Source organism: Crinia signifera, chromosome 9 (assembly GCF_055691185.1).
Source record: "Crinia signifera chromosome 9, ASM5569118v1, whole genome shotgun sequence".
Lineage (NCBI taxonomy): Eukaryota > Metazoa > Chordata > Amphibia > Anura > Myobatrachidae > Crinia > Crinia signifera.
This window is the reverse complement of record NC_139225.1, coordinates 133,773,592-133,799,869: the sequence shown is the minus strand read 5'-3', so window position 1 is coordinate 133,799,869 and position 26,278 is coordinate 133,773,592. Positions and strand designations below refer to the sequence as shown.

At 44.5% G+C, this 26,278-nt stretch overlaps 1 protein-coding gene across 4 annotated transcripts in view; it reads left to right on the top strand.

Moving 5' to 3' along the window:
- LOC146036088 (sprouty-related, EVH1 domain-containing protein 2-like) overlaps positions 1-11,580 on the top strand; it is a 34,666-nt gene extending 23,086 nt beyond the window's left edge. For 3 of the 4 annotated variants that reach the window (XM_083159873.1, XM_083159875.1, XM_083159876.1), the window contains exon 6: positions 1,216-11,580. In XM_083159873.1, the coding sequence (XP_083015999.1) occupies positions 1,216-1,896 (681 nt within the window). In that variant the 3' untranslated portion in view covers positions 1,897-11,580. The remainder of the gene's footprint in view (positions 1-1,215) is intronic. The other variant, XM_083159874.1, reaches the window with a different exon arrangement.
- Positions 11,581-26,278: the final 14,698 nt, after the last annotated feature.

Genomic DNA, 26,278 nt, shown 5'->3' with positions numbered 1-26,278 from the left:
GGCCAAATAGGCACCCTGAAGTGTGAAATGGCCCCCACAATTGTTAACGCCACCCCACGATCAACGTGAACCCGAAGCGTGGCGAGCGGCGGCGGTACGCGTCCTACGACCTTTTCATACCCCCACTATCCACGTCGGCGTGGAGTTGAGAATAGAAAGTGTGGCGAGCGCAGTGAGCCACCGAGCCCGAAGCGTGGCGAGCGCAGCGAGTCCCCTAAGGGGACGCGGACAGCTGTGAAGCCCGCGAGGGGACGCGTATACCTGTGAAGGTGTCCACGTCCCCTCGCGGGGCTCGCCGACGTGGATAGTGGGGGTATGAAAAAGTCGTAGGACGCGTACCGCCGCCGCTCGCCACGCTTCGGGTTGACGTTGATCGTGGAGTGGCGTTAACAATTGTGGGGGCCATTTCACACTTCAGGGTGCCTATTTGGCCTCTGTGGGCCATTTAACATTGTTTCCTATGGAAAATCGGGTCAATTGAGACATTGAACAGGAAAATCGGGTCAATTGGGACATTTAACATTGTTCCCTATGGGAAATCGCGGGCATCGCGTCGGTCGCATCGCATGCGATTTTTTAGTGCATGCGATGGCCGCCCTTCTAGGTAAAGAGTACCGACAAATTCACTTGGTACTCAAAGGGTTATTGACAGTCACAGTTGCCCTTAATCACACTGTAGCCTGCCTCCACCTCTCCATACGGTGCCCGAACCACAAGGGAGGGGCTTTCATCAAGTCCAAAACTCGGGTGATCCCGCGCCAGGAGGATAATGTTTTTGCTTCAATCTCATATCTGTGCCTGGAAGGAAATACTAAAAGCTGGGCTCGGTAGTCCCTGGAAATGGGAAGTTTGGGTGGTTTTGGTTTCCAAGGGAACTGAACCACTCATCTGTAATATATACGGTAGATAATAAACCTTAATGAAAAAAGATGGAAATACCTTTAATAAACTCCAGATTTCTTTGCGCTTCATTAATCTTTATGAACCAGCCAATCAGCTCCTACCTGTCATTTTTCAAACCCAGACTGTAACACGACAGGTAGCAGCTGATTGGCTGGCTGTTTATCAGTCTCCATTTTATCACTTTTTGAAGCTTGATACATCTGGCCCTATGTACACAGCACATGAATAAGTCATTTCTAATGAAGGCGAATGCCTGGAAAAGTCCTTACAGAGAAGTTTTGTTGGCTAATGTGAGTTTCCATCTTCTCCCAGTCACAGCCTTTGCAGCGCCTGTCTTTCCATGATGAAGAAGAACTCGAGAGCATTAATCCTTGCAAAGATCTATGGGTGTCGAAGGGATATGAAGACTACCGCCGTGCAGCTCTACAGCGGCCAGACCAGCCCAAGTCGGACCTGCGAGTCCACTTCCAAAAAGCCACCGGGAGCAAAGCCAAGGACAGGCATTTTCCAGGAGCTGTGAGCACAACGACTACAGAAAGTGAGGGGCCGTTAAAGGACCCCAGGGCCTCCCCTTCTTGTAGGATTCATGGCACCCCTTCTCCGAAGTCTAAGGAGCACTCTCATATGGCGGCGGGGGAGGACGACTCCGCCACTGCCCGCTGTGTATATTGCAGGGACGTCTTTGTCAGTGAAGAGAATGGCAGGGGGCAGTGCCAGGATGCTCCAGACCCTATAGGGCGCTGTGTCTACCAGCTTTCCTGCATGTGGTGTGCTGAGAGCTTACTATACCACTGCATGTCAGACTCAGAGGGCGAATACTCGGACCCCTGCTCCTGTGACCCAGGGCACCCCCACTTCTGCATACGCTGGGCTGCCCTGGTGGCGTTGTCTCTTGTGGTTCCCTGCATGTGCTGCTACCTCCCGCTGCGGGCGTGCCACTGGTGCGGGGAACACTGTGGCTGCTGCGGGGGCAAGCATAAAGCTGTGCGGTGAGAGGAGGCGAAACACGCGTGGATGGAGGAAAAGTGTAATGTTCCTGAAAGCCACAACCTATTTATATGGCAGGAGTTGCGCCATTGTTTGTAAGTGTGCAGGTCACATGACTGACCCGGAGATATGTGTATGATGCAATCGCAAGGCAGTGACCTACCAAACAAGAAGGCAGTAGGGAATGCTGATAGAAACATATGCTTCTGATAACACTTTATTACAGGGTGGGGGTTAAATTCCACAGAAGACCAAACTAAGATACAGTCAGCCTGGATCTAGTGTCATCTAGAATCCAAGTACTGTACATTTTCTAGGGTTGACATTGCTATTGTATTAATCAGCGACAAATCAGTACAAGCTATGAATACATCAATCGTTGGTGTCTACAAAAATTATCCTTAGAGTCCATACTCTTCTCAAACAAACACATAATAATAATCAGAAATATATTTAAAGATTAAACAGGTACAAATGATGTTAGCAATACCGTGTAATTGGTGTAACACAGAATTAAATGGCAGGTTAATGCAGGTGAGAAAAAGAGGGTTGTTTGCAGGTATACGGGCACCACTGCGGCTCTACAAGAGTCAGTTACAGTAGTCGGTCTCTCCTGGGGAAATCTCATTTACTGAGAGAGTCTGGAAGTACTAGAGATGTATAGAAAACATTATCAGCTAATCAATGAGAATACTAATTGCTTCTAATTTCCAGAGCAGTAGAAAATAAAAAGGTATTTCGTGAAGTGGCATAAAAGTATGAAGGATACATCTAGTATATACCACATGTAAGGATCGTTAACTAGATTAAACTCGACGAGGTTAAAAAAGTAGACACCAAACAGCTGGGCCATTCTTAGAACTCTTATTAAATATAAATTGTACATTGATTCACAATATATAGAGAATGCTGCCTATTCTGAGCTTGGTCTTTTGTGGAATTTCACATCATGGCCGGCTGGTGGTCAAAGCTTGGTACTACAGGCATGAGACATAAGGGTGGCAAAAGTACTGTGTATGATGTGGGAGAATATCCCAATACCATATGTTATTATGGCATCTGTGTCTAAACAGTAATGCTGCGGTCCACTTCTCAAACCCAGGAGATCGCTGCTTGATGCTTCAGTCCATGGTGGCAGCAGGCCTATAGCTGAGGCTGAACCATGACTGAATTTCCTCTGCTCTTTCAGTGGTGTCCTTACAGCTGGACTTCTTCTTGCCGTTTTTCCCTTTTAAATCCACATTTATTATAATGACTAATGAAAGCAGCTTTAATGGATAAAACAAATCAAATGTAAGCTATACAAAGGCACACGCGTATTCAAAGGAATACAAACCAAAAGCAGTCACTTTGTGTAGCCGAGTGCCTCAAAGTGAGGCTCGGGGGAAGGCGGGGGGTGTCCTGTGCCAAGTTTTATTCTAGTCATTATGGTAGTATATGGAAAAAGGCGTCAATAATTGCAATGTAAATGGTGAAATCATGCTAGTATTGCCATAACCTCCAACATCTGAAGAGCAAACAAAGGTGCACATTTGGAAAGGGGCGTGATCATGGGTAAAGGGTGTATAGCCACGCCCCCTTTCCTATACTTACAATGGGCAGTTGGAGGCCCCCCAAAAAGGTACAGGTCATAGAAAACGGTACTGTAACTGCCAAAAAGGTACAATTGAAAGGTATGGTGTTATACTATGGCTAGACCGAAGAGTCTTCTTACGTTAGAGGCTAGACCGAAGAGTCTTCTTACGTTAGAGGCTAGACCGAAGAGTCTTCTTACGTCAATGGCTTTCTGTACAGTAGGCCTCTTCCCCTGGGGGAAAAAAACAAAGGTTTTAATTTACTTATTTATTCTTCCTAAACTTTAGTTTTGATATGTAATTATTGATGCCTACAGAGACCTAGACACTCAAAGCTGATGTTGCCTAAGACCATTTTGTTGTGGACTGCAAATTGCCAGAATAACTCATGGTATGTGAAATCGGACTGCTGCTTAGACCTCTGTAACGGCCAGATGTACTATGCGTCAAAGAGGTTATTTACTAAGATGGGGAGTTCTATTAAAGATCGGAATCTACTTCCTATTTATTTAACACCTTCTAGAATACAATAGATAGAATTTGATTGGTTGCCCATAGCAACATTCTCTTTTCAATATGGGACGGTTGCCCATAGCAACCAACCAGATTCCACTTATTTATTTAGCACATTCTAGAAGATTCTAGATAGGATCTGATTGGTTGCTGTGGGATTGATAACCTACCAGCCAATCAGCTCTTAACTGCCATGCTACTGGCTGTGTTTGAAAAAATGACTGGAGCTGGTTGGCTCGAGTCGTTTCAATTTATTTCTTTTTGAAGCTTAGTACATCTTAAAAACACGCTGCTACTGACATTTGAAAGTTAGGGTGGAAATAACTGTTCTTCAGTGACATCTGTAATAATGTGATCTGGCTGTTTCCATGGTTTCAGATATTATCAAGGAAGGTCCGTTATTCACAATTGTTTTTTTAAATGTCAGCATTAAAGAGTGTTTTCAACAGGCGATTTCAGGCAGAAATTCTATGTCACATATCAGGAGTTTTTCAGTAACCCTTAGAGGTCAGAATAATGTTACCCTTTAAATACCTGCAATGGTCAGGGAGGCAACACACATTGGGGCAGATGTATTAAGCCTGGTGTAGAGATAAAGTGGAGATAAATTGGAAGGAGGTAACGCACCAACCAATCAGCTGTGTTTGAAAATGACAGTTGGGAGTTGATTGGCTGGTGCACTTTTTTCTCCACTTTATCTCTTCACCAGGCTCAATACATCTGCCCCCTTGAAACAAAGCCGTTCAATTTGCATTTTTATTTATTAGAAAAAAAAGACCCACAAAATATTTATTTCTTGTTTTTAATGATATTTCACTATTGAAAAGCAGACAATCATTGTGAGTGAGACCAGTTGTCATGAGTGGGACCATGTTCTAAGTGAGCAATGATGAATGATGCGTGGAGCAAACTAACGTCACAATGTCACAGATGACTGCAAACAGCATGGGCCTGGAACCTAGTTGTGCCTTCCAGAAACTGTTTGGGCACCTGTGTGTTTAGATCTGTACATTACTGAGGGCACACCTTCCATATTATCTCCTAATTGACCAAGCAACCTATAAGAAAGTACATTTAAAGATAACTTTATATGATTCCTTGCAGTGTCAGTGCGAAAGCGGCCATTGCAATCTCGATAAAGTCTCCATTTGAAAAATGAAAATATTCCGAGGAGAATAAGTCCCTGATTAATGTAAAGTTGTATTCATTTGTCTTCAAAAGGATAGGGCTGCCTTCCAGCTGGGGAAATGGGCCCATCGCCGTTCACGCCGCCATGAGAACACTTACTCCATCTCATGAGTGACACCACCGTTATCTTTAAAATTGAGACAGATCAAAAAACACAACTGAGATGGAACTTATACAGAGACACAGGGGGAAATGAACTAAAGCTTAAAAAAATGGTGATGTTGCTCTTAGCAACCAATCAGATTCTGGGGCCAATTCAGAACTGATCACTCAGGTCCCTGTCCACGAAGGTTGGGGGTTGCGCATGCGCTTTTATGCGAATGGCTTTGGTTCGTTTCACACTCATCTCGCCATTCACTCCAGAGGGGGGGAAATGGGGCGGAGCAGTGGAATGTCCAGCGTTTTATCGGTGTTCCCCTTTTCGGTCGAAAGTGTAATAATGGGTTGCTATGGGCAACATCACCAATTTTCATTTTTTAGAAGCTTTACTCGATTTACCCCACAACATCGTCACTTCACATAGATCCACGCAGGGAAATGAGCGAGTGTGAGGTCCTGATGCAAATTGTATCTGTCCCATAGAATGAAGGGAAGACCTTTTAGTGCATCAGCATTGACTGTAAATGGGTAGTGCCGCTAGTTAGGGTAGACCACAGGCTTAGTAGTGGTGTGCTCATACCGTGGGTGGCACTCTGTAGGAGTGCCACCACTAGGCAGGTCTAGGCATTTGCCTAGGGCGCCGGCCCCTGGTGAGCCCCAGTGTGCATCAGGGAGCAGAGAGGTGAGTGGCCTCCTATACCCCCCCGCCACCCCCCACCCTGGGTAATGACACGGCGGCCTGCCGCCGCATCACACCGAGCATCACCCTCTCCCTGGAACACCGCGGCGGGCTGCCGCCGCAATGACCGGCACCCCCCATCCTGTACAGCGGCCGGGGGCGGGTGAGCACCGGAGCGCCCCCCCCCCCCCCCCCCCCCCCCAGGGGCGCTCCGGTGCCTTGCACCAGCACTGGGAGTAAGGTTACCTTCTTTTTGCTTGTACTGTCCCACAATAAGTTTAGGTTGCGCACAGACCTGTTACTATATTAATGGGGGACAGACATGGCCTTCTGTATAATGGTGCTAATTCCTAATAGGTGGATAATCTACCGTTCTTGGAAATGCCACCTGTTATGGACATGATCTTCCATTTATTGTAGTATCGTTCTACTTGTATAGGGGTGACCTGCTCCTCTCTTAGGGCCAGGTGTATCAAGCTTCAAAAAGTGACAAAATGGAGAGTGATAAACAACCAGCCAATCAGCTCCTACCTTTAATTTTTCAAATCCAGCCTCTAACATGGCAGGTAGGAGCTGATTGGCTGGCTGTTTATCACTTTTCCAAGCATGAGACAGTTGGCCCTTAATCATGGTGCCACAGTAGCCAATATTACTCTGGGCACAGTCACTGATCTATGGGTATTATCTGAGCTGGTTGAGGTGGTATAAATGGCAGAAGACAATATACAGTTTGTGGTGGAAGCTCGGGCAAAGGTTGATATTAAGAAGCATTATCATCAGCCATAGCACCGGATAAGTAATAGAACCACACTAGGGGATAGATGTACGAAGTGGAGAGTGATTTAGTACCGGCCAATCAGCCCCTAGCTGCCATGCTACAATCTGGGTTTGAAAAATGGCAGTTTGGAGCTGGCTGGTTGGTCCTTTGTCATTGTCCATGTTATCACTTTCCAAAAGCTGAGTACATTTGACCCTGTGTGAAGTTGTCTTCTGAGAAGATGGTCTAACTCGTTAGGAGCTCGTTAGACACCAGCCTCACACAGTCCGAAGGGGCCTGTTTACATTTGGTTTGCACTATAAAGTAGAAAAAACCCATGTGTTTATTCCATAAGTGATGAATGCAGAAACCCATAGCAACCAGTCAGATAATACTGTCCGACTACAGTAGCCTGTAAAAAGGCATTATTACATTGGTTACTATGGTTGGGTATGGATCGTTTAGGTCAACAGTGTCTAGGTCAACAGTCAAAAGGTCGACCACTATTTGTCAACAGTCAAAAGGTTGACACATTCAAAAACATTCAAAAGGTTGACACAGGAAAAGGTCAGCATGAGTTTAAAAAAAAAAACATTAAAAGGTCAACCCTTTACCATGTCGACCTTTTGCTTGTGTCAACCGTTTGACCATGTCGACCTAATGCATGTTGACCGCTTTCAGGTGTTGACCTTTTGACTGTCGACCTAATGATGCATACCCTCTGGTTTACAGCATTTCCTCCATTTTATTAGATTAGTCCAGTTGTGTGGTTTTACTACACATAGCTCATAGCTGGGCCGGGCCGGGTGGTTTTTGTGCATTCAAGTACCAAATGCATAATGACGACACCAGCCGCGGAGCTACGGGATCACACAGGTGATTTACATATCGGAACCGATTGGCTGCTGCGTTATCACCTTGCACATAAAATGTATAAAGCTCTTTATGGGGAGAGATACAACTTCTCCAAGCTCCATACATTTACCCCTGCGTCCTTATCGCCCCCACTGCAAGGCTGCTTGCCAAAACTTTGAGATGTTCCCGTTCCCCCCCTCCCCCCCCCCCCCCTTATTGGCAGGACAGTCTGGCTGATGGGGGTCAGTGGTCTCGCTGGAAGGTGGTCTCACTTACTGTAAGTTATTTTCACAAGGGATAGCACCTACCTTTGAGAATGTAAACGATTGGGTATAGTCTCACAAACTATGTTCTGTCCTTAACTCTATGAGTTTGATTTACCTTGTAGACACCTACGTGAAGCCGAGTGGCCAAGCTAGTTTCTGTGAATTTACCCGGCCACTTCGTGTACAGGGTGGCTTATACCTATCCTACATGTTCCCTTCGCCCAGGAACGTGTCCGGACCGTTTCTCCGGTCACCACATGCTGTACAGTGCAGCCCATCCCCATGGAAGAGGCGCTGTGTAATGCCCCGTTTTAATGGGGGATAACGGAAATCTTTTTGTGAATACAGCCCCAAATGCATTATGGGTATCCAGATGATATATGGACAATGTCTAGCTCTACAGCCAATAGGTGGACACCATATCGTCGACAGGTACAAAAGCTCGACAGGTTGAAGCACATAGCGCTTGGGGTGGACACAAATGGCCCACGCTGTAGATGTGTCATGTCGACTTTTTGAACCTGTCATGGTTTTGTACCTGTCACTCTTACCCGATGTCGACTTTTTCTCTGTTGACCATTTGCGCCTGTTGTCCATCTGGTGTCCACTTATTGACGGTCGGCCAACGTAGTGTAGATGTTCCTCAGCAGACCCTGTTGTATGATGAGGCTGGGTGCACCTCTAGAACGGGTAAGGGTCATTAGTTTGACCCATATCAGGTCGACATGCCTTGGGTTGACCACTGGAGGTCGACATGGCTCAGGTTGATACATGAAATAGGTCGACATGGCTAAGGTTGAAAGGGTTGGAAGATCGACACAAACCTTAGGTCAAAAATGGCAATGTTGACAGTCAAAAAGGTCAACATGAGTTTTTCACAGTTTTTTGTCCCGGTTTTACGACTTAGTTGACACGGACACTTTGAAAGTGTAGCGCGTCCCCTAGCATGGCTCTCTGCACTTACCATGCTTTGGGCGTGGCGCCTCACTAAGCTTGGCACACTGTTCTATTCTCCCTCCACGGCCTAGTGGAGGGTAGGGCGTGAAATAACGCGTGTCGGCACACAAAAAAGTGAAAAACTCATGTCACCTTTTGACTGTCGACCTTGCTATTGTCTACCTAATCCTTGTGTTGATTTTCCAACCCTGTCAACCTTAGCCATAATCGACCAAATATGGGTCAACCTTATGAATGTATACCATCTAGAACAGCGGTGAAGAACCTCCGGCCCGCGGGCTCTGCAGCGAGTCAAGTACAGGGGAAATCTCGCGAGAGCTACCGACCTCTCGTGAGATTTCCCCTGTATCGGACTCCCTGCACAGCCGCCGGACCACGCAGACTGGCGACTCGTAAACTGCGGCAGCCGCCGGAGCGTGAGATGATTTGTACGTTTTTTTTTTCTTTTTAAATGGCATTATGCCTCAATGCAAATGGACCTTGGACCCCCAAAAGGTTCCCCACCCCTGTTCTAGAACCTTACGTACAGTATGGAGAGTTTCATATCTACTGTAGCTTAACAAACTTTCATGTGGACTTCTAGGGCTCAGACACACAGGCTTTGTAGAACTCCCTCATATAGGACATAGACAGAACTCATGGGAGCACTAGAAGGGTATAGCAAGCTTTCCCGCAGCATTAATTACCATTATCTATGTAGAACACCATTATACTGTTTGGGGTGATAGCACCTGTAAATGCTGCAAGCAATGACCAAACTGAAGCAAAGCAGTGCTAGTCCAATGGGGTCTGATTCAGCCCTGTTTGCATACATGTTCCTTAGACTATCACTGTTAAAGCGCACTTACTGTAGTAGGCTTTAAGACCGCACGCTAAATGCTTGCAAATGCCACTTGTGTGTTTGAGCCCTTCTTGTGTCCCTGTTGGAAGCCATTTGGGCCTATTACAGAGTTGTTCCACAGCCAACAGCTAAACAGTAGGGGATACACTTACTAAAGGTTCTAAACATGAAAGAGGTATCGTTGCCCATAGCAACCAATCAGATTGTGCCTAAAAAATGATAGACAGAATTTGAGGTCCGTGACGTCACCTCTTTACATTTTAGAAGCTTAAGTAAAATTACCTCTAAGACCTTAGCATTGCCTAAATCGGATATTCAACGTGTGGCCCTACAGCTGCTGTGGAACCACAAATGTTATGCTGCTGCGGCATGCTGGGAAGCGTAGTTCCGCAGCAACTGGAGGGCTGAATGTTGGAAACCCCTTATTTAAAAAAAGATGACGTTTTCCCATTTGTTGGAAATTGTTCCCCACCTTGGGCTCGATTCAGACCTGATTACACGGCGGGGGAGTAACCATACTTTGCACATGTGCCCAGTTCGCAGTACGCATGCACTGGGTCATCCTGCCGCGAAATCCTGCAACTCTTTCTATACGATGACTTGTGCCCAGTGGAAAAATCCTTAGATGGGCAGCCTGTGGGTTTTGGCCATTGGCACGGCTGCGAAATGATTTGTATTTGTCCACGTCCATTTGCACAACAAACAAGGTGGGATTTCACTCTAGCGGTGGCATTTTAACTAAACGCTGGCTGCTGCAAATTCGCGGTTGTTGCGATCAGGTCGTGAATCGGTCCCCTCGTCCACACTGGTACTATCAGAGGCATATCGCACAATCTATTTCCATTTATATTCCTGGCAGCCTCACAAATAACAAGGCTTAAAAAAGGGGCTCCCACCTGTAGATCCCTTCAATCTGTTGTTGGTAGACACCCCCGTGCAACTTTTACTATACACGTTGCATTGTCTCCCTTCTGTACCCCAATGCCGAACACAGCAAATACATGGATACGTATAGTAAAAGCTGTGACATCGGGCCAACTTGACCTTGACGTGGGACAACCCTTTCCATCAAAAGCCACAGCTGGAGAAATAGCGAATCACTGAGAGTTAGGGATTTTTCCATATAAACTTGAAGGTCATCAGGAGTCAAAGGTCAGTCACTGTCATGTCCAGACACTGCTGCGCTGCGCAGATAGGTGCAAATGAGTCTCGCACACAACTCACACCCACACAAGCCTGTAAAGTTTGCACTAGCTGTGCAGTGTTCTGTATCTTGCTGGAATGTTTTATTGCTATTTTGTATCAAACTTTTAAAAAAAAAAGTTGCTATTAAATAATTTTTTTTTTGTGGTTGGAGGTAATATTTTTTTTTTTTTCTTATGAGATTATTGTTTTTCTACGGTTATTTTGTACAGAAAGATGGAAGATAAATAGTTAGCTCTTCTCGTTACTTTGTCTTTGTTTGCTTAGAGGCTGACCTGTAGCTTACCCACAGTGAAGGCAGCATTTTGTGGGCTGAACTAGGGCCAACCGTCTCTGGCATCAGAAACTCTGTACCTCGTGCCTCACTGCTGTTGCTAGTTCCTTGTGAATAATGGTTTGGCCCACACGTTGGCTTATTTCACTGTGTGCGGACTACAGGTGACCTTTAAAGAAAAAAAAAAAACAATATTTTAAAATGTTGAGTATATTTACATTTTTATTAAACGTTGCAATTCATCTCAGTATAAAAGAAATTACCTAGTTTTTAAAAATGTGTTTGATATTTTGCCCTGATGCTCTTCCTTCTTACTGGAATAAATTGCAAGGTTGAAATATATTTAATTTTACATATTAAAAATGGTATCTTGATTATAGTCCTCCTCTAAGTTGACTTACTGTAATAAATCCCTTCATTCCTTCTTATAGTTAAGTGTTTGAAAATATGATTTAATCATTAAATATGTTTATTTTTTAATGAACGAACAATCATCTTACCTTGTTACAGTCACTAGTGTGGTGTTCGTGCTGGGATTCGTGTGCGAAACGCGTGGATGGGTAAAGTTGGCATCTCTGTGTGGCCGAGTGATTGGGTCGGATGTGTCAGCTGATGTGACAAAACGTTAAAGGGGCTTATTTAATAATAACGTGGCATAAAATTCATAACTGGTTGCAACAGTTCAGATTACAGTATAAAATACATTTTTAGCGCCTTCAGAACATAAAAGCAAATTTGACGGGTTGTTATGGGTTACAAAAGCTTAATTTATGACAGAAATTAAATGAATACATTAATTTGCCTCTATATCATTCTTACTGACTCTTTGTTGCTGCCCAATTGGATCTGGGTGACCAGTTTACTCTCCTGGGAGACCTCAGAGGCAGTTGTATGGCGGGCAGGGGCGGAACCCGCTGTATAATGTGATTGTGCAGCGTAAGGAGGAGCTATGATGGGGTAGAGGATGAGATCTGGGTGGCTAGTTTACTCTCCTGAGAGAACTAAGGAAGTATGCGGAGGAGAAAATGGCCCAGTCAGTGGGTAAAAAGGGGAAAACTTTTTTTAGGTATATAAGTGAAAGGAGAAAAACAAAAAGTAGAGTGATAAGTGTTATGAAGGGCGTGTACCAGCCCTCCGTTGTGGACCCCTAGCTGTCCTGATTGAATCCTGCGAACTAGGCTTCACCAATAACAGCCACGTCCAAAGGGGTAGATTAGTTCAGCCCCAACCCCGGTGCCGCCTGGTCTTACGGATGACAATGTGAAGGATAGAACTGGGAACAATATTTAATCAATAATATGACATTTATTTATATTTGTCTCCAATAAAAAGGTACAATATCCTAATATCACATAAAATATACAATATATAAATTGACAGTATAAAAACAAAAAAACACAACCGGTTGTGACCACATATAAGGCTTAAAAAAACATAATACTTAAAATAGGCATGCAGAATGGATTACTTGGACATGCTCTGTACCTAATTATGGATTAGTAAATAAGCAGAGTGGATTTTGGATACTTCTGTGCTGCTCTATAGGCAGTGCTATTTTTCAGCAGGCTCCAGCAGGAACTGAGGGCCTTATTCTAGTTCACTCTGACAAAATCCTTCTTAGATGGACAAAACCATATGCACTGCAGGTGGGGCAGGTGTTACTTGTGCAGAGATAATTAGATTTGGGTGGGGTTTTACTTCAAAGTGAGATCTATATTGCAGTGTAAAAATAAAGCAGCCAGTATTTACCCTGCACAGAAACAAAATGACTCACCCAAATCTAATTCTCTCTGCACATTTTAAATCTGCCCCCCTGCAGTGGACATGGTTTTGTCCATCTAAGAAGGATTTTGTCAGAAAGAGTGAACTAGAATAATGCCCTCAGTTCCTGCTGAAAAATATCACTGTCTATAGGTATATCTGTTTGTATTTATCAATGGATTTTTTAAAATTTTTATTTCTTTGTAAAGTTTTTTAAGTATTATTTTTATTGTATTTTTTAATAAAAATTAGGTCTGTTTTCTAATTAAAAATTATATACAGTACTTATGTATTAGCAGGGTGCCCATTACGTAGTTTGCGTAGTGTATTGAGAATACCAATACACCACTATGCTGGCTACGTAAACTACATAATTTACGCAAATTGCGTAATTTACGTAAACTGTGTAATTTACGTAACTGGAGCTGTGCTAATACATAATAAATCATATCCCCACTATCCACGTCATACCCCCATTATCCATGTGGGCGTGGAGTTAATTTTATAAAGTGTGGTGAGCGCAGTGAGCCACCGAGCCTGAAGCACGGCGAGCCCAGCGAGGGGACGCGGATGTGTGTGCGCTCGCCACACTTTATTAAATTAACTCTACACCCACGTGGATAATGGGTGTGATGTGATATGATGTGTTGTGTGTGTGTGGCGATTTATACTTACATGTCCCCAGCGTCAACGTTGCGCTCCCCCTCCTGTGTGTGTGCCTATACAAGAACCCCGCTGCCTGATGTACGCGATTAGCGTAGTGCTGCTGGGGGAGCAGGGAAACCATGTGATGCTCCCCCAGCGGCAGTACGCTGAATTACGTACACCGGAGTGATGTGCCGCCCGCCCTTCACCGTCGGACTGATGCAGACTAATGTGCAGCTGCGGCCCACCGACCGCCCTTCAGGGCCCCGCCGGCCACCCAGTAAGTAAAAAGGCAGTATTAGCAGGGCGCCTGGCTACGCTACACTGACAACGTAGCCTAAGCTACGTTGTCAGCGTAGCATAGCCGGGCGCCTGGCTAATACATAATTACCTTATATACTCTCCATTTCTTTGAAGAGATATATGTCTCTATATTTGAGAAGCAGTTGTATAAAATAGTAAATAGCTGGTATTTAAGTGAGTGGTATTAGGTATGTAATAAAAACCATGCATAAGGGCAACTCTATATTCCTTTCCTTTACTAAAAAATGGGCGCTGGACTTCGAGATGTATATATGGCCGAATGTTGAATTGATAAACCACTGCCCATCAATACTAAAAGGAAGCGCGGCCTAGCGCACGTATAGGAAACAGCAAATACATAGCTGGAACGCAAAAGAATGAAGTTCCGGGACATTGTGACACGCAAAACCAGAAACGGATATGCGTCAGCGGAAGTTGCAACAAAGCTGGAAACGGGAGCGCGGCAGTGGCGTTTGCCATGCATGCTATCTACATACAGGTATTTATACTGAAACAGATGCAGCAAGCTCTTCTTGCCATTTTTTCTCCTTGAAGAAGCCGCTGATACTGTAAGAGAGGCGGGGAAACGCGTTGGAGGTTATTAAATCAGCAAAGTGCACTGGAGGGATACCTTCATTGTTACAGCAACTACGTCACATTTCTCAAAGTTTACTCTGGATAAAGTTGTTTCAAGGGCTAATGAACACCAAAGACTGGGAGGCTTGAGAAGACATTTTGTAAGGTACCCCTGTTGATTTCTGGCCAGACATAAAAAAGGGGATAAATTCAAATGTATCACATGCATACCAAAAATTATAATTGAAAACACCATAAAGCTAAACCGGTGATATTTATCAATACTAACTATATATGGTGTCCTATTTGTGACACAGAATTGCTTACTAACAAACTGCCAAAATGAGCAAAATCCACTCTGCTTATTTACTAATCCATAATTATAGGTACAGAGCATGTCCAAGTAATCCATTCTGCATGCCTATTTTAAGTATTATGTTTTTTTAAGCATTATACTGTATGTGGTCACAACCGGTTGTGTTTTTATTTTATTTTATACTGTCGATTGATATATTGTATATTTTATGTGATATTAGAATATTGTACCATTTATTGGAGACAATTATAAATAAATGTCATATTATTGATTAAATATTGTTCCCGGGATTCCGAAGTTTTATCCTTCACAAGGTTTCTTTTCGTTTTTTGTGCGACATTGAGCCATCCCAAAATAGAACAGCTGCAATTAATAGGGGAGTTGGTATTGTTTAACCAAGTATGGTCATGTTGTACTATTTTTTATAATCAGTCGTTTTATTGTGTGACGCAGGACTCTATTTGCTTTTTAAGGATGACAAGGCTGCTACAGGAGGTAAGGTACCGCAAGGGTAACTGGCAAAAGAACACGCACCTTCAATACTCAAAAAGCAATGCAACAATGCAGGAAGATGATACTGGTAAATGTAGTTATAGAATGTAACAATACACAAGGTGGAACCTTAGTTATATAAAATAACAAGATAATAACTGCAACAATGCAAGAGAGATGACACCAGAAATATAATAATAAACAAGGACTGGCAACCCCAGACTTATTTTGGGAGATGGAGAATGGAGACCAATACAGGAGTTGCTTCTGCAGATTGAAAAGCAGGCTGGGACACTGCACAGAGAACCAGGAACACGCTGACAGAGGCCATTATTAAGGAAAAGCCAGTTTAAATAATAAACTCCCCACCCCAGATGCCGGGCGGAAGTTCAGGCGTAGCCTGGCAACGACCCGACGCCAGCCTGCCGTCAATCATGAGAAGGAAGTTCGGGCCTTGCGAGGCAACGTCCCCGGGACCTCACCGCTGCCTCCTCTGACTGCCGATGACCGCTGCCAGATCCTGTGCCTGAGCCTCCTGTATGAGCAGCAGAAGGAGCGCTCGGATGCAAAAGGTAGGCAGCCACGGCGCCTAACAATAAGACTAAAGACAGAGAGTGGAAGTCTTCTTGAAAGGGACAACGTAATAGCAAATCAAATTAATAATAATTCTGGTCAGTATTCACTGCTGAAAGAGAGGGGAAGGGGCCACAGTTAAGTTGCAAGTATAGTCAGAAAAATAAGGGAGAAACAAGTACAGTACATTTACAGAGAAGAAAATCCGAACTGATTTCTCAAAACTAAAAGTGGATAAATCAATGGGGCCAGATGGGATACATCCAAGGGGGATGCAGTCATAATCCCGACAGTCGGAATCCCGGCGTTCAAAATCCCGATGCCGGAATCCCGATACTTTATCCCTCTATGGGTGTCCATGGTAAGGGGACAGATGTGTATTACATGATAGGTGTATAATAGGAAGTGCTGGTATTATGGAGGAATAGAAACATCAAACATCACTAGAGATTATTTTGAGCGTTTCTCCTTTAAGGACTGTAGAACACAAATGAGTTTGTGCTGTAATGTCATAATGGTGACTGCCTACTATATACCAATGCTTTGCTGTTGCTTCCTCTCTCACCTACCAAGGACATGGACACAGTATAACCATTGCTGTCTATTCAATGCTAGCTGTTTTTTTTCCGGCAGGTCAAAATGTTTCGACCTGCCGAAAACCAGGTGGATTGATGGAATAGCCGCTAATCCACCTATTTTTAACGGAAACACAGCTAAAACCAAAATATTTTGGTTGTGTTCCCGTCAATCTCAATCCGACATAAAAAAGATGCCATATTGAGGCTGGAGGACGGTGCCGAGTGAGCAGCAGCAGCTTACACAGCGCCATCCTTCTGTCCGCCACCTTCCATACCCACCCGCCACTGGACCAGGTGAGAGCAGCTCGCCCGGCACCGCCCAACCTCCATCCCAGCTCCCTCCAGCTGCCGCGCTCACCCAGTCCTCACAAGTATCAATTAGCGGCCAAATCCGATGTCGGATTTGGCCGCTGCATTGAATTATGGATGCCAGATCCATTCCGGCAAAAGAATTTCGGAATGGATCCGGCTTCAATTGAATATATACCCATGTTTTATAAGGAGAAAAGGGCTTTGTCTTTTTTTTTAATGCAATCTGTTTTTATTGAAATATAAGCCACAGATATAATCAAAAGGATAAAAAAAAAAACATTAAATGTTTCCATACAATGGAACAATAATAGGCACACATTGAGAAATCTGCATATACTTATTAAATAGAAACACATAAAGAAAATGGGAAAATCAAACCATTGGATATAATCAGAGATTTTGTAATCATACAATTCTATTAAACAAAAGAGTGGTAACGCATAAATTAAATTCACCAGAAGAGTAAGAGAAATGGAAAAGTAAATAAAGGGGGGGGGGGGGGGGGGGGGGACACAAAGAAATATTAGTAAAAATAGATATAAGAGAAGAAGGGAGGGGGAATACCAAGGAAACACACAAATTCCGGCATCTCAAACCAGATTATAATATTCTATACATTATGAGCTGAAATAAGAAAAGGTAAAGAGGGGATTCCTTGAATCTCACCCAAGGCAGCCGTTTGTGAAATTCAAAGTCTTACCCGTAACAAAAGAAAAAGTCATCCATGTCCAATAAAGTTTTCTAAACCAGTCTTTTATAGTGGGGTTGTTATTGATCTCCATAAAACCAAGAAAATTGCTCTTGCCGCACTGTTGTCCAAGAAGAGTGTGTTTATATGAACGGACGTTAAATTCAGCAACCAGAAGCCCGGGTCTTTTGGTACCTCACCTTCTAATATATATTCTGAAATTTGAAATACTTTAGACCAGAAGGTAGACATCACTGAACACTGCCACCAGATATGAAGGAAGTCCAACACTGATTGGACAATGTGGGATATATTTTGTAAAGTATAGTGGGGATTCTAAACCATCGGGAGAGGATCTTATACAAATTTACCAAGGTAGATAAATTAAGAGAGCTTGCATGTGTGTTTTTATAAACCACTTCCTAATTAATATGGGGAACTATGCCCTGTAGATCCCTCTCCCAGGACTTCTGAAATGAGGGAGGGTGAGGAAACCGGTCCTCTATCAGTAGGGAGTAAATTTGGGACATAGCGTTCCGAAGGTCAGTATACCGACATCGGAATCTATATTCAATTTACATGTAGAGTAAGGAGGTACTTTTTAATTGAAAAAAAATATATATATATTTTTGTGTGCCTACCTTATGCAACCCCTTTCCTTCTGTCTTTTTGATAGAATATGAAATAAGCGGTTTCAATAAGTCAAAATATTTGTGGAACACTCAATATATACTGCCTCACAGCACTGAGGTCATGGGTTCAATTCCCACCATGGCTCTAACTGTGCGGAGTTTGTATATTCTTGCGTGGGTTTCCTCCGGGTACTCCGGTTTCCTCCCACAATCCAAAAATATACTGGTAGGTCAATTGGCTTCCAACAAAATTAACCATAGAATGTCTGTGTACATATGGTAGGGAATATAGATTGTAAGCTCCACTGGGGCAGGGACTGATGTGAATGTTCAAATATTCTCTGTAAAGCGTTGCAGAATATGCAGGGCCAGATTAACAATGGGCCTGATGGAGCTACAGCTCCAGGCCCACTCTCCAAATAGGCCCATTTTGTAGCTGAGGGTCAGGGCTTTCTAACTAGCACAGCCCCACGTCACTAGCCCTCCGGAAACTGGAGATACTGCCAGGCAAACCTGGAACGTTTTCCCCTTAGGATAACATGGGAACCGCTAATTACGACCTCCACCCAGTTCGAACGGCTGCCAGTTCCCCGTCCAGCATCACAGAAGCTCGAGGTTGATCTCAGTCGAACTCAAATCGCTGGGCCTTCAATCTGATACCTGGTCCATATGGGTTCATTGGTTCTAGAGATATTGCGGGTAAACCAATTTTTTTTCATTTCTGAAATGTAATTTCATGGCTGTTCATGTTGTTTGAGGACAGATTTCTCTGGAACCAAACGGCGCGGATTCACGGGACCAAAATCATTCGAAGCCTACATATAAATGGGTCAGTTGGTTCCGAAGATATAGCTGGTTGTTTAAAGGGGGGCGGGGGTGGTTTTCTCTCCCCCCTCACACCAGAAAATGCAGGGACTAGGCTGGTGTAAAAGGGGCCAGTCCGGGAATGTCCCTGCATGATCCTGGGACCATATTCCCGGGTAGATCCCTGCATTGTCTGGCGTGAAAGGGGTATTATTTCAAATAGCAGTGTTCTGAATACAGCCGGGCAGCCCCCTGCTCTCTGCCCGGCTGTCAATGGCTGTCATTTCTGCCTGGTGAGGCTGTCCCCCAGTTACCACAAGCATGTATTTCCCCCTTGGCAATGAGCATGTAATCCCACATGGCAATGAGCATGGAACCCCTGGCAATGAACATGTAGGTAAGCAACACTTATGTAGCATAAATTTTAATAGGCATTATGGTGTTCGGCATAATACGTAATGGAGATTATGGTGTGTGGCTTAACATGTAATGGGCATTATGGTGTAATTTTTTAATGCGCGCCAATGCCCCTATTTATGAAGCATAGTGTGCATTATTAACCAATCTGTTTGGTATAGTGCAGGCATGTCCAAACTCAAGGCATGCTGGGTTTCACAACAGCTGGAGGGCCACTGTTTGGATATGCCTGGTGTAGTGTTTATTTTAGCTCAATCCATGTGGCACAATGTGAATGTTGCCTTAATCTGTGTGGCATAACGTGAACTGTGACTCAATCTGTGTACCATAGTGTGAATTTTGGCTCATTCCATGTGGCATAATGTAATGGAGGCAAGTACAGTATAAGGGGGTTACTATTGTGTTGCATGATTTGTATAAGGGGTATATGGTGTGGTAAACTTAGGTGACCACATAAAAGGTGCTGAAATGTTGTCTACCAAGTTTCGGCTTTCAGTATTTTTTTTTTATGACTGCAGTGCCACCTCACCCCGCAAGTATCTTAGGACATTGACGTCCTGCGGGTGCACCTTTTGGAGGGCACCCGCCAATATATCTCCCTGCATTTTTCTTTTCCAGACATATACTGTATAATTAGTTGAAAGTATTTACACAAATAGAGACACACCCATGAGCAGACCACCCAAACAGGACACTGGTCACGCCTCCCACATTATTAGGTGCTGGCCACAACCCCTATTATTACACATAATAGGCCCTTGATCATTCAGCTCCAGGCCCATTTAGACCTTAATCTGGCTCTGAGAATATGTGTGCGCTATATAAATAACTGGTAATTATGTTCTATGTACAGCGCTGCGGAATATGTGTGCGCTATATAAGAAACTGTTAATAAATAAATTTAATGGTGATAGAGAAAATAAATGAACATAGAAATCGGAGTTACATAGAAACTGATTTGCTTAACAATCATCTATATATAGGTCTAGTGTTGATTTGTGTGTCTCCGAAACACTACCATCTGTTGGCAGCGAGTGAAACTACATCTCTTTCTCTCTCACACATGCACAAACACAAAGGCAATCACAAGGTAGCAGACTAGCATTCAAAGAATTTGCTTCGAGCGGGCTTACTTGTAATATATATGTTAGTTATATAGTGTTTCCGAAACTGCATAAAACATTCCTAAAACTATTAAGAACTGATGATGCCATATAAAACGCATGTGTGCTCTCCTAGGGATGTGTAAAAGGTGCCTAAGGAGGAAATTTACTAAAATGGGAGTTCCATTTCAGATAAGATGTTGCTATGGGCAACCAATCAGATACCAGCTATTATCTTCCAGAAGGCACTAAATAAATAAGTAGATTCTGATAATAGTCCATAATAGCCATCCCCCTATGGCCTTACTGTTGGGGTATATGCTCCGCCTCCTGTCTAGTCCCACACTGGATTCTTGGTCCATGGACTTTAGAGACCCTTGTTCAGTGGTTACATCCCAGTGGTATGCTGGTCCGTCATTTTAAGAGGCAGCTCCATACTGCATCAGTAGTCATGATAATAAAATAAGCAGTAGAGCGGCAGTACCCAAGGGTTAGGTGACATTGTAGACCTATAGAAATTGGATGCGATATTTTGCAGCTGCTAAAAAGCATGATTATTGATAGTGCACATGCACGAGGCAGTCCTGAGATGAAAGCATGCACATTTTTCTATTTGCATGCCACATGCAAGATGACTGACCGGAAGTAGGCGTATGGGGGTGGGAACCAGCCATTTCGTGAGGGTGCTAAGAAAACGGCTAGGAGTGTCCAGGAAAATGCTAAGCGTGCCCTATCATTTTAGGGGAGGTGGTGTCAGCTCCAGCCTGGATATGCCTTTTTCCAACGCACCACCGAGCAAGTCCAAGGCTAATGTAAAAATCATTCAATGGTGAGCCTGTTACAATGGCTTTTGGACATATTTGCATAGCTGTGAATGGAGGTGCCGCCATACACATACATCACCAGGTGAGATTCCACTCTAGTGGGGCAGCGGCTTAACTGAATACTCGGCTGTGTGATCAGGTCTGAATTACCCATAAGTTAATAGGAGCTGTGAGGTGATGGGGAAAATACTGGTCCATGTTGTACCTGTGACCGGACACAAGATGGCAGCAGTGAGTATGACACTTTTCGTATTAGCTTTAGAAGAGAGCTTAAACCCCTGTGGCCTGCAGTAGGGTACAAATCAGTGTTCTCCCCAGAATTTTTTTGTAGCCAGGTGGCACCAAGAAGTAGCCGGGTGAGGGTCTTCTCAATAAAAAAAAAAAAGTGGGGTGGTGCACTGTCAGAGGGGCATGTTTAGCACCACCTATTGCAGAGAGGGAGCCCAGGCCAAGTGAAATGGGAGACACCACACGGGAGAGAAGCAGCCCCGGCTCTGAGAGGTAGCCAGGCAGAACGGCGGACATCACCTGGCAGGTCAGCGGCTATTTCAAAACTTGTCCACCCAGTGGCGTAACTAGAAATTTTGCTCCACCCTGCCCAAAAAAGTTTGGCACCCCCCAACCGCAAGTTTGTTGCAGCGAGTGATAAAAAAAAAAAAATTATATATATTTATTGCGCAGCAACAGTTGAGGCAGACTGCACCCAGTGCTCCCTACCAGGGGAATGCCAGATGGCAGGGTGCTCCTTGCCGGGCCAAGCTGCCAAAAAAACTACACTGACTGGCCAATTCAGAACTTGAGGACAGGACTTAACAGCTATCCCTTCCACTTTGGGGGGGGGGGGGGGGGGGGGATAAAAAATATTCAGTTATGCTGTGCCATCGATGGAGGGGAACCATTTGTTTCTCCCCCTTGATGGCAAAACTATTCTAATATTTAATTAATAATTATGAATCATCGATTGTTGATTGCCACGGGGAAGCAGCACAGGTTGGATCAGGTGAGCAGCATGGAGGAGGTGACCAGAGGGCGGATATAGGCAACATAGGTTAGAGGGGAGTGCTGCATACGGTGATATGAGTGGAGAGATATATATCTATCTCATATGGAAATCCACCCCACCCCCCTGCAAATTCTGCATCTGTCAATGCCGTTGCCCGGGCATCACAACTTCTGCCAATAGAGTAAGAGCCTATTCTGCTTCTAAGATAGTACATAAGAGATACTACATGTATAAGGGCCACTGCTGTGTGATGTAATGTGTATAAGGGACACCACTATGTGACAGAATACAAACCGGGGGTCTACATGCAGTGCAATGTGAATAAGATTGTGCTACTGTGTGGTTTAATTTGAATTGGATGTACTATTGTTTGGCCACACCCCTTAATTAAGGGGGGGGGGGGGGAGAAGAGAGTGGCAAATATTACTTTTTTTTTGGGGGGGGGGGGGGGGGGAGGGAGAGGAGCTGAACACTTTAGGGGCCGTGGTGTGACATATATGTATGTTAAAGTTTTCCATGTGTAACATAAAAGATAGTGTATAAAAGTTTCTGAATATAAAGATCATGGATGGTCTTCAATGTATTCTGCGCAGGGGTTTGTAGAGTGAGGATGGCTTTTCCTCGCTGAAAACAAGCCATACTTGCAGTCATACCCCCTCGCCGTATTCAATGTACGGCCCAAATCCTTGCCACGAGAGCACGGCGAGGAACCCTTTAAACGGCGAGGTTCGCTGCAAATGCGAGCACATTTTGTGGTGAGCCCCGCCGATTTAATGGCCACATTCGCCGTTTCTACCTTGCCTCAGAACAGACGAGGTGGAAACAGCGAGTGAATGGGAGGGAGCTGAATACTGTAACTTCTCGCTGTCATAGCTCGGCATCAGGGAATTGACTATACCCCATAACTCAGGGGTCCTCAAACAATTTTCCTCTGGGACCTCATCAGACAATAAAAATAAGTACAGGACCCCAGCAGGTTACTGCAGATGGTCATCATGTCACATGTGTAATCAGCAGACAGCACATACATGGCAGCATTGTGGAGGCAGAGTGATGGGAGGAGTCTAATATACCATAACCCATCACACATGTAGTCCGCAGACAGCACATACATGGCAGCATTGTGGAGGCACAGAGTGATGGGAGGAGTCTACTATACCATAACCCATCACATGTGTAGTCAGCAGACAGCACATACATGGCAGCATTGTGGGGGCACAGAGTGATGGGAGGAGTCTGATATACCATAACCCATCACATGTGTAGTCAGCAGACAGCACATACATGGCAGCATTGTGGAGGCACAGAGTGATGGGAGGAGTCTACTATACCATAACACATCACACCTGTAGTCAGCAGACAGCACATACATGGCAGCATTGTGGGGGCACAGAGTGATGAGAGGAGTCTACTATACCATAACCCATCACATGTGTAGTCAGCAGACAGCACATACATGGCAGCATTGTGGAGGCACAGAGTGATGGGAGGAGTCTAATATACCATAACCCATCACATGTGTAGTCAGCAGAGAGCACATACATGGCAGCATTGTGGAGGCACAGAGTGATGGGAGGAGTCTAATATACCATAACCCATCACATCACATGTGTAGTCAGCAGACAGCACATACATGGCAGCATTGTGGGGGCACAGAGTGATGGGAGGAGTCTGATATACCATAACCCATCACACATGTAGTCAGCACATATATGGCAGCATTGTGGAGGCACACAATGATGGGAGGAGTCTAAAATAACAGACACTTCAACAGATTGTTCAGACTCTTTGAACCAATGACTGAGATTAGAAAAGTCATCAGCCTGGTCAGCAACATGGAGTCGCGACCCCATGCTGAGAAGGTCGGGACCCACAGTTTAAGAACCGCTGCCATAACTTATGCAATTTATAATCATGTTTTAGCAGTATAGAAGTTGAAATATTTCTCCATACACACTCTCATACATTTATCGCAGCCTCAGAGCCACACAGATTTGCACAGACAGAAAAGCCCTTTCAATGAATCAGGCATTGCATATGGATTTAAGAGTGGGTGTCAATTCGCGATCCATTTGCAATTCTCTCACAATTTAGCATGGGGTGTTTCGCCTTTCTGTCTGGGCAGTGACTTTCTCCGCACAGAAAACTGCAACTTCTCAGATAAGCGATCCAAGCTGAATTACTCCCATTGCCACAAGTTAAAACTGGCAGTTTTGGTTTTAGTATTGCGCTCTACCCTAGAGGTTGCGTATTGGTGCAGCAAATCTGGGTCTTGTCCAAAGACCTGGTAACATGTATATTACAAGGAGACTTGTGTAGTGCTGGGTGGGTGCAGGAATGGCGTCCTGAGGTCCTACGCGTTTCGGCACCACGTGCCTTGCTCAAGGATTTGCATATCTGTATGTGCAGGCCGCCTTTTATGGGTCAGGTGACATCATCGGGGGAGTGGTCTCTGTAGCAGTGCTGCCGTATTGGTTGTCCTAATGTGGATGATTTGGGACATGTGTGATCGTCAGGCTCAGCTGTGTAGTGAGTCTGATAGGATCTTCTATGGCACCTCATAGTGATATACGCTGTGGTTGTTGACACACTGTTGTGTCGACCATGTCCTGGTATACGTATTTTTGGCTCCTTAAGTCAGTGGAGATGCTTGTAAAAGTGTCATGTGCGATTAGTTTACATTGGCACCTCATAATGAATGTATGCTGTGGGTGTTGACACTCTGTTGTGTCGACCATGTACTGGTGTAAGCATTCTTGACTCTATACGTCCGTGGAGATGCCTGTAACAGTATGGGGATGGTTCCCCTCAGTACTTTATGACATCTGTGGGGCTGTCAGTATAAGGGTTCTTTTACATGGGGAATGTATAACTGGGGTGGGTTGACTAGTGCAGAGGATGGCTGTGCATTGGCATCTGTGTGCCTAATCTGCGGGCAGGATGTTATCCAGGTGGCTAAACTATTTCACTGATGTTGAATTCTACATTATGTCCTTTCGGTTGCATTGTCTGAAGCATGTATGTCCATTTCAGCTCTTCATTGTTTATTTTTTTGTTGTAGTCCCCCCCTCTCCAATTGGGCTGAACATGGGCGATAGCTGTAAATGACATGAGTGCCGGGTTGCTCCCGTGTGACTCTCTGAAATGTTTGGATAGGCTGTGTATTTCTAGTCCTATCCTAATGTTGCGTATGTGTTCATACATTCTGATCTTTACTGGCCTGGTGGTTCTCCCAACGTACGGTTTTCCACATGGGCATGATATGACATAGACTACCCCTTTAGTGTGACATGTGATTTCTTCTTTGATTTTGTAAGTGTGCCCAGTCGTGTGTGATGTTATTTCTGTGATTTTCTTCTTTCCTTGTCTATTTGTGGTTTTGCAGCCCACACATGTGCCGCAGTAATGAAAGCCTGGTGTTTTTGTGGTTCCGTCTAGAACCCTTATGCTGACAGCCCCACAGATGTCATAAAGTACTGAGGGGAACCATCCCCATACTGTTACAGGCATCTCCACGGACTTATAGAGTCAAGAATGCTTACACCAGTACATGGTCGACACAACAGAGTGTCAACACCCACAGCATACATTCATTATGAGGTGCCAATGTAAACTAATCGCACATGACACTGTTACAAGCATCTCCACTGACTTAAGGAGCCAAAAATACGTATACCAGGACATGGTGGACACAAGTGTGTCAACAACCACAGCGTATATCATAGTTACATATAGTTACATAGTAGGTAAGGCTGAAAAAAGACTTGCGTCCATCTAGTTCAACCTGGTATAGATATCCATTGCTGATTTGGTAGGTTCTGGTATTTTACAGACAAATTATATTTCTTATTTGTACCCATGGATGTTTTTCTCCAGTAAATGTTTCACTATGAGGTGCCATAGAAGATCCTATCAGACTCACTACACAGCTAAGCCTGACGATCACACATGCCCCAAATCATCCACATTAGGACAACCAATACGGCAGCACTGCTACAGAGACCACTCCCCGATGACGTCACCTGACCAATACAAGGTAGCCATAAAAGGAGGCCTGCACATACAGATATGCAAATCCTTGAGAAAGGCACGTGGTGCCGAAACGCGTAGGACCTCAGGACGCCAGTCCTGCACCCACCCAGCACTACACAAGTC